This window comes from Cynocephalus volans, chromosome 7 (genome assembly GCF_027409185.1).
Source record: "Cynocephalus volans isolate mCynVol1 chromosome 7, mCynVol1.pri, whole genome shotgun sequence".
NCBI lineage: Eukaryota > Metazoa > Chordata > Mammalia > Dermoptera > Cynocephalidae > Cynocephalus > Cynocephalus volans.
In genome coordinates this window covers 70,929,105-70,946,957 of record NC_084466.1, presented here as the reverse complement: position 1 = coordinate 70,946,957, position 17,853 = coordinate 70,929,105, and the positions used below count along the sequence as shown (strand labels likewise).

Below are 17,853 nucleotides of genomic sequence, written 5' to 3'. Positions count from 1 at the left end.
AGAAACTCCAATGCAACAGATATTCTCAATATCCTCATGGAGTTAATGGTCTAAAGAAAAAAAAAAAACTGTGAAAAATGATAACATTTAAGAAAAATATGTAAGTGCTAAACTACACCTACTAAACTACACTTACTAAACTACACTTTAAAGCTTGAACAAAAATTATACATGGCAGTTAAAAAGGATATATTCCTAAACTGAGCAAATATATCCAATTTTGCTGTTCCTTTTAGTCCTCTAAAGTTCCTGTCCCTTCTCTCCACCATTCTATACACTGAGGGATAAAGCAGTGTTCCTCCAAGCAACACTGAAGTAGCATAGACTTGAGGGCCACTGTAGTTCAGTTTCAGGAAACTATTTTTCAAATTTGGAAAGGTTATCATCTTGGAAAGGAGCATAAGTGCTTCCAAGTACAAGTCAAAGAATGAAACTCAATACACACACACTCAGGAGTTCCACTTATCTCAAGAGTACCAAGTTCCCAGCACCCACACAAGCCACTGTCCATTAGATGTATTTTGATCATCTACCAGAGGCAGTCTGGCATAGGGGTCCTAGTGAACAACACCATATCTGCATCAACTGATGGCTTATGGGTGTCCTTTCAACAACCCAGTATTGACTCTTGTATTAGTCCGTTTTTGTTGCTTATAACAAAGTACACTGAACTGGGTGATTTATAAAGAAAAACGAAATTTATTGCTTACAGTTTCTAAGGGTGGGAAGTGCAAAGTCCATCTGGTGGTGGTGACAGTGATCCAGGGGTCTCACATTGCCAGATGGCAGAAGCAGAGAGAGAGAAAGACAGACTCTCTTCTTCTTTTAAAGCCCTCAGAACCACTCCCCTGACCACCATTATTTAATCCCTTCACTACTGCACGGTCTTACCATCTAATGATTCAAGTTTCAAGGAGTTTTGGGGGGGACACAATTCAACCCACTACAACCCCTATATTTGCTTGTATTTTGAAATAGAAATGTTTGGTAACACAGAGCAAGAATATCCTGGAAGCTTGCTAGAAAACACATGTTATCCATCAACAAAGACTGAATTGAAGAGAGGATTTCTTAGTACATTTACCACCTTTAAAATACACACTGGCAGCATGTCTCAACCCATGTTGCTGGCAATTTCTCTTTTCCTTTCCAGGAAAAGAGCAACCAAGTTAGTTTTCATCTAAAGTAAATGGATGAATCAATCATCACAGATAGGACAAGAGCACCCTACTAAAGACCCCTGACAAAATGATTAAATCAACATGAAGCAATAGCTGTGAACTATCTCACAGTATCACTTTCAACTGTTGACTTTTTCCATGCTGTGTGTTGGTATGAATGCAAGTAAAATGAGAACAGACAAAAGAAGATGACCTTTTGAAATTAACATGTTCAGAAATATTTCCATTTAAATAGAATTTTTAAGCATAGGGCTATTGGCATCCAAAACAGAAAATTCCATAGAATTTGCATCGTGCTATGAGGAGCAAGAGTACTGGACATAAGAAGGGACCTCACCAGGAGAAAGGAGGGAAGCTAACAGTGTAACACAGAGAACGCAGGTCAAGCATAACACGGACCCCAAATTAGCATCTATCTCAGGTGAATAACTGAATTCAGAACTTCCCAGAATAATTTTAAGCAAATCATCAGTCAAATGCATATAAAAATTGTGACAGGTGCTGGGTGCGCTGAGAGATGATAGCAGGGGGCCTGACAATCACGCATGGTACATACTGCTCTTCCCAACTCTTCACCAGGAAAAATGTTGATGAAATTCCACTGGAGCTCAAGAAAGGGAGGGTTTCCTCCAGCTGTGCAACAGAATAGACTTTACAGAGAAGTCAACATTCAAATGAGGCCTTGCAAGGCAAATAGTATTGGGGCCTGCGAAGAGCGAAGAGAGAGGTGAAGGGAGCAGGTTCAGCAAAAGCATGAAAATGAGACTGGGTAGAGAGTGCACGAAAAACATTAGAAGATTCCGTTTGGACAAAGTGGAATGCACAGAAGGAGGGCAGGGGACAGCAGAGAGAGCAGAGGAGCTGGGGACACTGCAGGAGGTCTTTATCTTACAGGGTTGGTCTTACCAACCGAGGCACTTTGAGCTTGAAGGGCTGTGATCACAGCCAAGAAGACGACTCTGGCAGCAACGTGAGGACAAACAGGAGGAGGCGTGTAGGAAGGGGGCCTGGGCAGACAGCAGATATGCTCTGCTCACCACAGGTCTTCTGAGACATTCTGAAACAAGTGTGACAGTGCACCACGACACCAAATGAGAACAGCAGTTAATGCCAGATGGCTTTTCAAATGCTCACCCAGAGGTGCTGCAGCATACAATACAGTCATGCGCCCCATGATGTTTCAGTCAAGGGACTTCATACATGATGGTGGTCCGTGAGATTACAATAGAACTGAAAAATTCCTATTGCCCAGTAACATCGGAGTACAATTACTTTTTTTAATAAATTTAGTATAGCGTAAGTGCATAGTGTTTATAAAATCTACAGTAGTGCTCAGTAATGTCCCAGGCCTTCACCTTCACTCCCCACTCACTCCCTGACTCACCCAGAGCAACTTCCAGTCCTGCAAGCTCCATTCAAGGTAAGTGCTCTATACACAAGTGTACCATTTTCTATCTTTTATACCATACTTTTTACTGTGCCTTTTTTATGTTTAGATATGTTTAGATACACAGATATTACCACTGTATTATAGTTGCCTACAGTATTCAGTACAGTAACACGTTATATAGGTTTGTTGCCTAGGAGCAGCAGGCTACACCATATAGCCTAGGTGTGCAGTAGGCTATACCATCTAGGTTTATGTAAGTACCCTCTATGATGTTTGCACAATGACGAAATCACATTTCTGAGAAGGTATCCCCCGCTATATGTAAAGCATGACTGTAGTTACATAATACATTAAGTAACTATCTTACAGCATATCCAAGTCAATAAAATTTCCACCTCTGATCTCAAAATAATTCAGTTTCACAGTCTATTTTCCTGCTTCATCTCTAACCCCAATTTCAAAATATTTTTTAACTTGCTCTTATAATATACTTGTTACAGTTTTTAAAGAATTATATACACCATCAAAGATATTATTTTCTTTTTATTTTGCTCAATTCCCCTGAGGATCAGAAATGAAAGCTCCAAAACCCCTGTATTGAGCTCTAGAAACTATCACTTCAACATACACCTGCAAATATCACTGGCAAGGTTCATTTTGTGAAGATAGAATAAAAATCCAGCTACATAACATGATGCTGAAACTTGCTGTTGGTAGAATAACAGTAACATTGTTCTGAGAGAAATAGTCTAGTGACCAATGCAATAAATTTATAAACTCCTCAGGGTCACAGCACGTACTATATTTACATCTTTGGTACTATCACAGTATTTATCAAACACAGAGCTGCTGCAGAATCTTAAGATAAAATAAGAAAATGTGTACAAAATTATGTTATATACTATAAAATTCTACATTAAAATAGCTAACTTTATCTGACTTAGAATTCTAAAGAACTAATTTTACTTACAAGTGGTCAATGGTTATGCAAAAGAAATAAAAATACAAGTTTTATGAACTGGTAGTAATCAGGCTATAAATACACGGGAATGTATTGAAAGAGATTGGGAGGTAAAGAGGGGTTTCACAGAAGGGACAGAGAATATTAAAAAAATACCACCATGAGCAAGAAAACCCACAATATGACGGCAAGTGCTTAAAAAACAGAAAAATACTTATTCAGACATAGAGAATATCTACATGGCTTCTCAAATTATAATTTGTGAAGGTCAAATACACTTAGCAACAAAGTGTATTCACTAGGTCCCGAATAAGAAGTCACCTGCAGATAAAAATATTACTAATCCAAAATCAGTTCGGGAAATGCAGTGGGTAGCAATAGAAAACTAAAAATAAATGAAAATATAACTAAAGTTCTTTCTTTGTAGTTTTTTCTTTATAATTCTTTGTAGTTCTTTTAGTCTGCTTCTGTTCATTACTTTACTCCCAATATCTAGAAAGCTGCCTACCACAGAGCAGTATGCAATAAATATTCTTGTAATGACCTATTAGTAATAGTGACCATTTATTAAGAATCTACTTTTACCGGGCATGATATTCGGTGACTTACATGTACATAAACTTCACAAAAGTTCGATGAGTTAGTATTACTGTTAGTATTAAGTGAAGGACCTGAGGCTGAGAGTCAGTAACTTACCCCGAGCCATAAGACTGATGAGTGGCAGAATTTAATTCTGTCTGTCCAGATCCTGTGTTCAACTGCTTTACATGACAACATCTGGCCATAAAATAATGTGAATAAATGAAAAGAAGGCAGCACTTTATGATTTCTTAACACAAGAAAAAAGTACAAACATTTAATTTCACTTACAGTCTCAAGGAAACAATTTTTTCTGGAATCTACATGTAAAATTCTGAAGTATCTCACATGGGGAAAAAATGCTGTTATTCTAATCATATGCTGTAAGTAATGCTACAGAAACAGTCTGCCAAAAAAAATACAAGCCTTACAAGCTAACTAGGGAAAATATAGAGAAATAAAAACATTTCCCTCGTCCAATATTTTCCACCATCTTAAAACCCCATCAGATTCAGATTTCCAAATTTGCCCCAACAGGACTGCAAGATTATTATGGTAAAACCACTCCACACAAAGCACAACTGCCTGAAATTACACTGAAGTCAAATGTACATGAAAAGGTGCCACACAGGGAAGATCTTACTGCTGTGTAATTTAATGAAACCTACTGAGCACCAAGGGCACAGGCAGCTAAATTGAATTTTAAATGGTTCCTATCAAGAGGCTATAATCAGGATAGCCACCCATTGGGTGGATGAGATAAATGAACTGACTTTCTTCCACCAGGCGATCAAAACAGAATGCCATCTTCATGCATGAAATAAAAAAAAAAAAAAAAAGTTAAAATATATTCATCCTTCATACCTCTGCTTTTCTACTACCTGGTCATTTCTAAATTCTGCCTTGCCCAAGGCACCTTTTTGTTAGTAAACATCATACAGAATGACTCCTACATTAAGTTTTATTGCAGTCTATTCCAGAACCAAAAAAAAAAGCTATTTCTATAAAGTACAAGCTTCTCCATAATCCTGGTCCACTAGCATAGTAACTGTTAAGCAGCTGGCACTCTCCAAGGGGAGGCTTTAAATTGATGATTAAGTTACACACAGCTAGGAGCTTGCCTTTCAACCAGCCAATGGTAAAAGAAAGTGTCAAGATTTAAAGTCATGTCTTTTTAAGAATAAATGAAGGAATATCTCAGATGAAGGTTTTCAAAAACTCTATTTTTATAAGTCTATATATTTAACCCTGATCTTTCTCATGAGCTCAGTGCACAGTTTCCGACTGCCCACTTGACCTTCCACTTGAAGTCCCACCAGAACCTGAACCATCAACTGTCCAGAACTCAACTCATCACGTTGCCACATGCCTAATGCTTCTGGCAGACATCTCACTTCCATTAGTGGCAGCCTCATTCGAGAAGGCACACAGTGGTTTCCTGATGGGAGCTGGGACCATAAAGGGCAGGGCTTTCCAAGAGTAAAGACAACTGCTGCTGAAGATACTGCCCAAGGAACAGCAAGAAAAAGAGAAATACCCTGATTTCTCCCTGCCTCTGGTCTTCAAAAAGTGCCTCCTACTGAACAAACCTACCCAGATACCGGTGTCAAGGCTTCTAGGAAAAGTAGTCTTTTGTGATATACAGCCAAGCAGGGGAAGGGAAGATGGAAAATGAGTTGCAGACAGTGTGTGGGGCTGGTGAGTACTTCAGTTGGTTGTTAAATGAGTCTCGTCAGCTGATCACTGACTGCAGCAAAACATGGAAGTGTGTGTTATGTATTGGGGTCATTTGCATTGTAATTATACCTTGCATGTTGGTTTCCTCCATAAGACTGTGAGCTCCACAATAGCAGGCACTGTATCCCAATTTTTAGCCCAATACCTAGCACATTATTTGACATATAGTAGGCACACAATAAGCAAATGCCTGTGACCACCAATCCCCTGTATTTACAACATACTTCATCTCAGCATTTCCCAAAGTTTGTTCTGCTGAACGTTAGTTCAAAGAGATGTTAATGCATACAAGAGGTAAATAGGATCCTTCCATTCCCAAAAAAAAGTTTGTGAAACAGTGTTAAACCAAGTTAAGCTGGTTTCTTTATTGCAGAATTATTCTGATCTTTTAAAGTGTGCTTGAATGATGAATATACTAATTATCCTGATTTGATCATCACATATTATACACAAATACCAACAGTCAACTCTGTACCCAACAAATATGTATAATCAATTGTTTCAGAAACAAAATAATAAAATAAAATGTGCTTGAAAAGGGAACTGTAGTATTGTGCAGCATCGTTTCAACATATATGACTATAGAACACTTTTTTTCAAAGGACTGACATTATGCAGGGACATCAGTTGAGGTAACATTGATTTAAATATCTTCACATCATAGCATTATTTTATTTCATGATTACTTTATTTTATTTTAGTCCCATGATGTATAGAAGAATAAGATCACATCCTACAGATACAGGTATCACTAATAAATACTTAAAGCTAAATAATACACCAAATATTAATTGAGTATATAAGGTGTCATTCGCTATACTTGTATTCTAGTCACTGGAGAGCTAGAAGAAAAATGTCATAGTTCCTGCCCTATTTGAGGAGATGACAAGAAAAACAGAGAACCATAAAATGGAGCTTCCTTTTTTACCCAACAATATTTTTATACACGTTTGAGTATATCAATATATCTGATATATTGTCTGATTATTAAAAATCTGAGACACGTGGAGGGTAAATTATTTACCGAAATGATAAGCAAGTTAGCTCCAGAGCATACATTACAATTTGGTCTTCATGAATTCTGTGAGCAGATCACTAACCGAAGTAACAACTAACATGAGAAAAGAAATGATAACTAGATCCCCCAATAATAAGTCAGCAAATTAGTGACCGGAACTGGGCAGTGTTGTATCCAACCCTACGATCATCTAAAAATTACCTTTACAAATCCTTGAAAAATCCCTGGACTCCTTTATTATGTTCTAGATAGAACTTCAAAAGTTCTGTTTGTTTCTATAACAATATTTCATTGATCAGGATTGACAAAGGAGGATATTATCCTTCATTTTTAAAGAGAGACACAAAGTCCTTAGTTTTGTCATTTAAGAAGTGTGTCCTATGGAATTAACATTATTGTTAGCCTCAGCATTGTTACAAAGGCTTTTAACAATGAAATTACACTACAAAATTTGGCCATCATGCTATCTTCTGTTAAATAATTTTCTTTCTTTCCTTCCATTTTTTTTTTTTGTTTTTTGATGGCTGGCTGGTCAGGGGTTTCTAATCCTTGACCCTGATGTTACGACACCACGCTCTAACCAACTGAGCTAACCAGCCAACCTAGTTAAATAACTTTAAAAAGACAGTATATTTGCTTTGGTCAGATGTTTTGGCACTCTCCCCTAATGGTCTCTCTACTGCATATTATATTATTAACATTATTTGTAATATGTTTTTTGAAAATTGGTAAAAAATTGATATACTATATTACTATAAGTGTTTCTATCATGCCAGAAGCATAAACTCAGGACCAAAAAGACAATAAAAATATTTACCTATGTTAAGGGACTTATTATCCATAATGGTCAAAAATTCTGAATTCTATATATAATATACAGTGGAATTTTAATTAACGCTTTAATATTATGGTGATAGTATTCATAGCTCAATCAGTAACTAACGGTATAATTTTGGGTGTCACTTTACACAATTCAGTATTCTCATCTGTAAAAAAATAATTAATTACCTGCTTCACCGAAGTGAAATGAAAACTGAATATGCTCCATAGATCACAGGTCCCTTCAGGGTGCTAGGTCCAAATAAGTTAGAGAAACACTTAATACTATATCCCTCCCCATTTGCCCCAGGAGACTGACAATATGCATCAACATACCAAAGGCTCTGTCAAGTTCTGCTGTGATGAAGTCTATTAACTTTCCATAGCTTAGTGTTTCTCAAATCTACTTGTCCCTAAAACTGTTTTGGTTGTTCCTATTAACATCTGCTGGTATGCCCAAGAAGTAACGTTCCTCAGAACACACGTGAATGTGAATATAATACCTTAAGAGAATAACAAGATCAATTCTAATGACATCCAAGAATAAAAGTTTTGCACTGATGCTTTTATTCTCTCTGATTATAACCAACACCCACGATAAGCAACCCTTGCCAAGCCGAAAAGTTCAAGTACTGATAGTGTAACGACAATGACTTTGTGTGGAGTGCAAATTTTATGCATCTTGTGATACTATATGGAATAATGTAAAGATCTCTTGAGTGTGTTATTTTTTAGTTCTTGCTATGGAAATGGTTATGAATTCACATTCCTCAGCTGGTTTCTTTTGTTACTAACAGCACATTTTTACAAGACAGCCAACAATTTGCAGTCTATTTGTTAGCATGGCTAACTGATCCAGACTGACCCTGGCCTAGTAGTACCTGGCTATGGCTGTATTAGCTGGTTATAATAAAGATGGTTATACAATGGGAAGTAAGTAAAAACCAAATAACTCTCTTAGAAAGACTCTACTCTGTAAAAACGGAAAATTGGACCATGTCAAAAACCAATCTAAATAGTTCTGGGGAAAATGTGCTGCACAGCTGCTAATATGAGTGTGATGGATAACTATATTTTACCATTTAAGAATTATTATCATTATTAATTTTTACTTCATAGATACAATGTTAGGAAGTAAAAATCAGTAATTTAAAATAGGGAAAAACTGAGTACATCTGGCAGTAAATAAGGCAGGAATTTGAACATACTCTAAACGCAAACGAACCACATCATATTGTAGCGCAGTGAAGGATAGAGCACTGCAAGCAGTGGCAGGGTCTGCAATTTGTAGCTGGGGTCACAATTCAAAATACAGTTCTTATTTAAGTATAACACAGAAAATATTTGGTTCTTCTGCTTTATGAGTGTATATTCAAGGGTGACCATCACCTACAGTCAACAATATAATGTAAAGAAGAAACCAATTATAAACTGGTCTGTTCCAACACCAATTCTGATGTTCTGCAGCTCAAATCACATCACTCCCAAAATGACAGCTACAGATGTGAATGAGTCTGATGATTCACACTAAGCTTAACAGTTGTGTAAGTCTAAATCCTAAAACCAGTGTATTGTAAGGTTTTAACTGAATAGAATTGGTTTGTGCTTCTCAAAATGTGTATCATCTGTGTTTACAATACTTGGGGAGTTTGCGCAAAGTGCTTCTCCAGGGTACTGCCCCAGACAGTCTGTTTGGCAGTTCTGGGTGGGTTCCAGGAGACTCCACGTGGAATAAGCTCTCTGGTGATTTTTAGTCCTACTAGAGGACTAAAAGAATGCTGTATTGAATCCTGATATGGAGAACTTGGAAGCTTCATTGGAAAGTATCAAAATAATGAAAAACTTCCTAGGTAGAGGCTTAGAAACAAATTCTTCTAGGGAAAAAAAAAATAAGTAGAGAAATTAAATTGGTGACAATGATGACTTGAAAATGTCATTTAAAACATTATTAGATATAAACATATAAAAGTTGGTGTTCTAGATTTTAGAAAAAATTATGTAATTTGTTAATATCCCTGCCTTTGACACCTTCAGAGCTTGGAGTAGATGCCGTCTGTGACGTTCATTGTCGGTTTCTACACTGCACCTTCCTGTCACTGACTTTGACAGTGTACCTTCCTTTCACGCCTTCCCCGCTGACAATGTTGCACTATTTAGGCCCCCACCTCAAGCTGTTCCTCTTGGGCCCTAGAAAGTACTACCGTTGATCAAGAGTGTGTCATCTTTTTCCCTAGAGATGTTTAAGACCAGGAGATCTTTTCATTGGTCAAAACTGATTTAAGTGCCACCCTGCCTAGCAGCAGAAGCTCAGCTAGCTGGTTCCTTAGGTGCCCTCCTGGATTAATCATTCTGCTTTTCCAAGATGTACATGGCTGTATGGAACTGGCCAAGAGCTGTCTGGGCCCATACCTGTGGTCTGTAATATGGTCTTCATATCTTTCAGTTGGCAATTCCTTACTGAAAATCCACTGCATGCAACTAAGAGGATATTCTATGGTCTTATTTTTAGTATACAAGAATAGTAAATAAGAGAAATTTAAATGTAATGTATATAATATGAATATAGTATGCATTGAGAGAGAATTCCAGAAAAACAATTTTCTGTGAGAAGAACAAGCAGAAATGGAAGAGGGACATGCTCAACCAATTCCAGACTACAAAGGTGAGACCCTTAAATAGCCCAACTAGAGAGATTTATCTCGGATCATGACACAACTAAATTTTAAGTTGTGAAAGTAAATCACCTACCAGAAGTCACATTTTCTAAAATTTGAAATGGTGAATTTAGAAAAGGGCTCTTACAGTGTGGTCTGAGAACCAGCAGCTTCAGCATCACCTGGGAACTTGTTAGAAATGCAAATTATAAGGAACCTGAATTTCTTAAAATTAGAGCAACTGCTTTCAGTTAAGGCACTATCACTAAAAAGCCACTATACCCATTAATATGCCAACACTTATTACTTATCTTATTACTCAGCTGTCACTTGAAAGAGAGCCTGGATGGAAAGGAAAGCATAACATGGCATATCACATGTCAGATCAGGTTTAAAGTACAGCAAGGGAAGGAGACTCCCAAGCAGTCATCCTAAAGGGATGGAAGACAGGCCCAGGTGGGACCATACAGTTGGGAGACTCTGGAAAGGCAGATGCTTTCAGAACACAGAGAAAGGGATGCTCAAAGTAACACTGTGTCATCATTACTGTCTTGAGCAGCACTTAGTTATCAATTAGTTGAGGAGACGATGTCCCCTGGCTGCTTAGAACAGACAGTGTCTAAACTGTAAAGGTAGTTGCTGCTGCTGATCAACATTCCACACCTATTTTATACATGCACATGACTCACTTCAAACTAAATGTGGAATAATATACACTTGGGACTCTCTTTGGTACCCCCTCATTATAGCATCAGCAGTTTCTTAAGATGAAATCTACAAATTCAGATCCTGACATCTGCGAGCACCAGTTGACAAAATTTGCAAGTAGAGATAATATGTCTTTACAGTGTTCTTCCATGTTGCGTTCATAGAGCACATAAACATGGCATCCTACTAAAACATCAAAAAGTTTGGTATCGATATTTTCCAAATTCTGTTAAAGTCCTTAATGACTACAACAATATTTGAAAGCACATAATTTTATATTCAACAAATAAAAACAATATTAAAACCTTCACTTTTTCAGAGCATCCTTATCATGCTATATACATGTCAACATTTTTACTGTGCATTATATTTTCCAAAGTCTTTCTACATGCCTTTTAAAAACTCAATTGAGGTTAAAATTTAACCCACACCGATTTTTTAAAATTATGACATGAACATGCTGTATAAGATGAGATGGGGATGGTAGCAATTAAAGTTTATATACAAGTTACCACAGAAAAAGAAGTAGCTATTGATTTATTGAGGTATTCCTACTGCAGGTAGCAAATGTCCATGTACAACAGTCCCATTTTACATTGTTTTAACGGTTGACAGGTGACATTTTAACCTCTAACCAACAATAGTAAAAAGATTCAAAATTAAGGTTGACACATTGTCCTTTAACTTGTTCCAAAGTACTGCAGGGGTTTTACTGCCTGATGTTCTACCATATGTGCAAACTCTAGACACAGCAGGCAGGGTTAAGCAGGATGCCTCTGTATTTTGCCATTCTCTTGCTTCCTGTGGTTTTTGGAGCAACCCTAACTTTAGCTAAACATAACCCTTCTGGGCAAATCATTTTTAGTAAGAGAATTTGCCTCAAAGCCAAGTATCCTGTATGTTGATTACATTTCTGAAGCATTGCAGTCTATGAGATTCATAGAACTCACTGGTTTGCCATTTTGCAGAGTCTTTATGAAACTCACCCAGTTTATGAAAATTTTAATAAAATAAAATTACTTCTCACATAATTTTAAGAATAAAAACTCAAACAATTATGAAAGAAGCAACAGGAAGAATTCTTTCTGAAGCATTTTTTCAATCTGGCCTCTCCCATTAAACGATAGTGATTAACAGCAGATTTTTCAGAAACTTTTCCATATTCAAGTTATCTTTTAATTATAAATTTAATTTCAAGTTACTTAATTTCAATTAGGTTTTTCATTCTAAATCTTTGGTAACAGGCATATTCACTTACTTGTGCCCTCAAGAGGTTAGAATCAGAAAAACCCTTTTAGATTTTATATCCAGAATTATGTTTGCCAGATATGAGAAATAGATATAAGAAAAGAGAGAATACCAGCTGCTGCCAGAGTTCATGAAAAGCATATTATACAAAGGAAAAAAATTGTCTTTTTAAAAATATGTAAAACTTCCTCAATTGTCTGTCCCCTTGGGTAATCTGTAAAGTAGAACATTTAGCTCTATATAATTCAAAAAAATCTATACATAGCTTAGAGAGGAAAGCATAAATCTCACTGGTCTCAGATTCACTTCCTGTTGCCTTCTTTCATTATACATTTAAAGATAATCAATAAAAACTGATTTCTCTTTGTAGGCATTTTCCTGTTCTGCCAGAAATAATAGCAGTCCCTGCCCTAAAACAAAGAAAAAAATAGAAAGGAATGTTTACCATGAGAGGAGAAAATGGAACTGCCCAAGCATTTCTCCTGAGCCAAGTAAAACACAAACAGCAAACCAAATTTACTCTTAAAGAAAAATTTTTAAAATACTCCTGGCATTAATTCTATCTTTAAATCTGTGGTATTTGACAAGTTTTCAAAGTCTGGATTTATATTTCCACTTCTGACTACACCTCTTTATGTTTCCTAATAGTTTTACTACATTTCTGTGTAAATGAACATATCACATGCAGGACTTTTGACAGTGTTGGTCACTGAAGCAGTAAAGAGAGGACAGTTAGGTCCCCCAAATTGCCTCCCAAGACAGACCAAGATGCAAAACCACAGGGAAAAAAAAAAAAAAAGCTGATGAGAACAAAGTTACATTCAGTAAGGAAATAAAGGACTACAAACAATTCTATCTCATTTCAAAACACAAGATTCTTTGCCACTTGCATTTTCAGCACAAGAATTAAACATTAATTACTTAAAACATTACTTGAAAGTTTTATATAAATAATTCAAGTGATTCATTTGGGTTTAGCATATAGAGGCTCTCTTAGAACTATTTTAATCTTTCTTTTTTCTTCTTCTGGATTCTTCACTAAAGACTGTAAGAAAACACCAAATGGTAGAGTAACAGACCTTTACGTTGTAATAACATTATGAATACATTTTATAAGTTTTCCAGGCTTCCTATTTCCCTTCACTTTCCTCTATCTATGGAGGTTGTCATATTTCACCACGGCAGACTGTAAATCAGACAAGTTCAGCCAGTCAGGTTGAAGAACGGAGGTCAAAAGCACAATGGAAAATATATAAAGTACAATTAAAACCATATGACCAGAGATATTGAAGCAATACTTGCTGGAGAAAATCCAAGTAAAAATCAAACCTTTTCTGGTGTTAGTGAAACTATCCAGCCCATTTGGAGCAGGCACACATCATTTGCCATTTTTTTTTTTTTTTTTTTTCCCTACAGCAAGAGCACCCAGGGAAGTTAAGTCTTAACAAGGTAATTAAGCTTACAGCTATCTTCCTAGCACAGTTAAGTTCATGGCTGTTATTAAAAAACTGATCTCTCATTTAAAACTGTAACACTTATTTAGAAATATAGCTTAAGATTAGGCAATTTTACATCCACCAAAAAGTATTAAAGGCTTATGATGACAGTGTTGAATCAAAAACTTTTCCACTTTTCTATGAAATCTTTACTTCTAAAAACCTGGATCCCAGTAAGACAAAGATAATCTAATCGCCTGTTGTTGATCATAGAGAAAGAACATATAAAATCCAAATCGTCTCTGCTACTATATTACAAGCAACCTAGATGTTACCGTCCCTCACAGGTAGTACTTAGCAGGACAATGATGTATATGTCTAAGGATGTACAGAAATTAAGAATTCTTGAAGTTGTAAAGCAATTCCAGTAAAAATCATTGATTTTGGCAATCTATCACCGAAGCCATTGCATATCTATTTTCCCTATGCATTCCAAGTGTCAATTACAATCATCTCTGTAGACAATTGAAACATACTTTTCAATATTGCTTTGGGATTCCAGTAGACAACTCAAGTTTAGCAAATCACTTACCCCCCAGAAACTGAATTCCTCCAGCCACTCTTCCCACTGTCCTGGAGATGAGCTCAGACACACAGCAGCCCATGAGGGCGGTGAGTGCCACCAGGAGGAGCAGGCCACAACCCAGGCCCGTCACTATGGTACAGATCCTCCACTCTGCGCTGGGTATGCCCTGGAAGGAGGCATAGCGCCCACATTCCTCCACCATCACCATCATCTGCCGACTCTCATCATGCACAGGATACGAGCACCTCCGGAAAGTACCAAAGGACACAGCCTTGCCCAGCTGTGATCCCCAGAGCCAGTAAGGCATAAAGAACCCCACGCAGGAGGTGGCAGCACAAAGAAAAGAGAGCAATGCCCAGATCACCCCAGCACAAGTCAGGCTGGATGCCATCTTTCACTAGATAGGGCAATGAGGACCCAAAGTAAGTGTTCAGGGACTTCAGGCGTGAGCGAAGGTGTGAAACCACCAGGGGCCCGCAGGTAATCCACAGTGCTGTAATGTGTCTATTCACAGAATGGGTCTTCCGTTCTACTGGGCATCAACTTCCCACCCTCTGTAGTAAGAATGATGGTCCCTGGTAAAACAAAAATGGGAGATATTAAAGGTTAAAGGATTTTAGAGAAGTGATAAAACTGATTCAGTTGGTCTACAATTTTCAATTAATAAACATTCAAACTTGCCTCAACGCTTCAAAAGTGGGAAGAACTAATTCTCTCTGTAAGCTTCTCTAATAACTCAAGTTGTGTCAAACTAGCTCAAAGCTTTTCATGTCTTTATCTCCTGTAAATGCTCTCAAATTAACTCCAACAGCTATTTACTTAAAGAAATGCATGACTTTTATTTGCCAAGCCAGTGAATTCATTTCATATACTCACATTAAAAGTAATGTAGCATTTTTACTGGCAGTAGGCATAATTCAGGATATTAAAATAAAATGAACCATGCCACGGTTTGTTTATTTGGCTTGCAAGTTCATACTCATAGTTTGTTGCAACTTTGCTGGGTCCCTTTAAGGATGCATTAACTCTCTGCATGAGCAAACAAAGTAATTAGAATAATTTCTCACAGTTGCAGAGTACCATAAATTTAACAAATACTATGGACTGTCCAGGCACATAAATTGAACAGGGCCATTATCAGACACTCCCAATACTCATTCAGCAGCATCTGAGAATTCCTTCAGCCTTAACAACTTTGTTCTAGCGTAAAAGAAAGTGTGTATGACTTTAAGATTTTCATATTTGCACTTTTGATTCATTGATTGCAATCATTTTATTGGCACCATTTCTCCTACCAAATGATTCTCTAAGCTGAAAAGCAATCCAAACTTTTAATATTCTGCATCAAACCCCAGTCATTCAAATGGTTGCAGGTACATTTATCTCCACCCTCCCCTTTACAAAAAGAGTTTCTGAATCATTTTCCTCACTTTCCATAAAGAAATGAATACACAGCACAGAGCCTACCCACCCATTCACCCTAGAGTTCCATCCCCAGATTCCTAACTCCAGCTTTCAGGGTCCACAGCAAATCCCACCTTTCTTCACCTCGCCGCGTTCCCAACCCTCGCCCCTTCCCTTTTTCTCTCCAACCACCGTCCCATCTCCAGTTTTGGATGTCACTCAAGGGGAGCTCAGGCTACTTTTTTTTTTTTTTTCCTTCTTTTTTTTAATCTTGTCAACTGCGGTCAGCGGCTTAAGTTGGTCTATCTGGGCCACGAGGCTGGGGAAGACCAGCAGGGGGTGGCGTGCAGGGGGAGGAGGGCCCTCATCTCCAGCTGGGGTGAGGCAGCCTCGCCAAGACCAGCCCGTGTTCAGCCCCCTGCAATTGCCTCACCCACCCACCCCACCCCTAGAGACACACAATGATCCCTCCGTTCTAAAAGGGGGAGAGAGGCATTATCCAGCCGGCTCCAGGCGAAGGAGGGGACCAGGACGGGAGGCAGACGCCCACAGCCGACGCGGCGGGCAGGGACAGCCGACCCATCAGCCGAGCTCAGGAAGTGCGGAGCCCGGGAGCAGCCCAACTCCGGCGGCGGCGCGGGGAGCGGGCGGCCGGGCGCCGTACTTACATGGCTGGCGGGCGGCGGCCGCCTTCTCTCCCGGGTCCCGGGCGCGCACACAACTTGCTCTCTCTCGCGGGCGGGAACATCCACGGCCAAGACCGTCCTGCCCTTCCTCGCCCCCGTGCCTAACAGCCCGCAGAGACCCGGGCCCGGCAGGAGGCGGAGGGTCCGCAGAAGGACGGGCCGCTCCGGGGCCGGTGGAGACCCCCGCTGGCGGCGCGTCTCCGGCGGCGGCTCGGGCGGAGCGCTGTGGCCGCGCGCGGGGCGCCCGGGATCGCACGCAGATGAACAGATCTCCCCTTGGCAGGCGAGGCACGAACCGCCTCCTCCCCTCCGCCGCCCGGCCCTCCTCTCCCGCCTGTCCCCTCCCCTGGCGCCCCGCGGGACCCAGCGCTCACAGACCCAGGACGTCCCCGGCGCGGCAGGGCGGGGAGGGGGCGCGCCCCGCTGCCCACGCCGCCCCCGCCCCACGCCCGCCCCGGGGGGCAGCTCCAGCTACTCCCCAAGCCCCCTCCTGCCCCTGCTCGTTGAGTCTCCTTCAATGGGGTGAGTGGGGGAGGCAGATGACAGAGAAGCAGAGAAGTGGGGCAGAAAGTTGCTTGTCTTCTCGGGTGCTCCCGAGGGGCCACGGAAGACGAGGCACGTCCCTTTTTGCTTTTCTGGGTCTGGTATTTGGGTTTTAAGCTCCTGTTTTCCTGCCGTCTTTAGAAGACTTGGGTGGGAAGGTGGGCCCTCAAGAATGTAAAATGATCCTTTTGAGCTTTGAGGAGGCTCTTGATAAGTGGCCACCTTGGAAGGCGGTGAACAAGGCGGGTGTGGACGTGGGAATGTGAGGGGAGCGGAGAGCCCAGGGCTCGTGGATTCCGTGGGGGAGAAGGCAGGGAAGACCTCTAGGAGCCTCTCCTAGGACATACCTTCTTTGGGAACCTCTTTCAAGGCATTTCTCTCTCAGTCTTTCTACCCCCCTCCCTCTCTTCCTCTCCAGCCCTCCCCCGGATCAATCTTGCAATCTATAGTACCATTTGACATCTTTTCTGAGAAACAATTGATTTTGATTTCTCCTCTGGACTTAAGGACTTTTTTTTACTTGTTATTTAGCACTAACCGCTTTGGAATTTCAGAGCTAGATTCAGTAAATGACTGTGGGAGTCTCTGCTGAAGAGAGTATTTTAAGAAACTTGTCATTTGGGAATAGCAGTTTTTGAAGTAGATACTTTCCCAGATATAGTTTTTATTATGTGCCTTTTCAAAGTAGTTGAAAGAAATAAATGGGTAGGTACACATTTCATAGTAAAATTTCAAATTGCACCATCTTAATTAGCCATGATGGTGTACATTTTTTCCACAACTACGGCTGGAGATGTGTGCTCTTTTGTTATCATTTTGAAAGGCTTTAAGTGATTGGCCCCAACTGTTTTGAGATCATGGACCTTTTTAAGAATGAAACCGATGAGCTTCCCAGAGGGGGGG

At 39.5% G+C, this 17,853-nt stretch overlaps 1 protein-coding gene across 1 annotated transcript in view; it reads right to left on the bottom strand.

The window, feature by feature from the left end:
- Nucleotides 1-16,489, bottom strand: part of LHFPL6 (LHFPL tetraspan subfamily member 6) — a 227,708-nt gene extending 211,219 nt beyond the window's left edge. Inside the window, exons 1-2 of the mRNA XM_063103330.1 lie at nucleotides 16,390-16,489; nucleotides 14,324-14,892 (exon numbers count right to left, since the gene is read on the bottom strand). Coding sequence (XP_062959400.1) covers nucleotides 14,324-14,708 — 385 coding nt within the window. The 5' untranslated portion in view covers nucleotides 14,709-14,892; nucleotides 16,390-16,489. The remainder of the gene's footprint in view (nucleotides 1-14,323; nucleotides 14,893-16,389) is intronic.
- Between the last annotated feature and the right edge of the window lie 1,364 nt (nucleotides 16,490-17,853).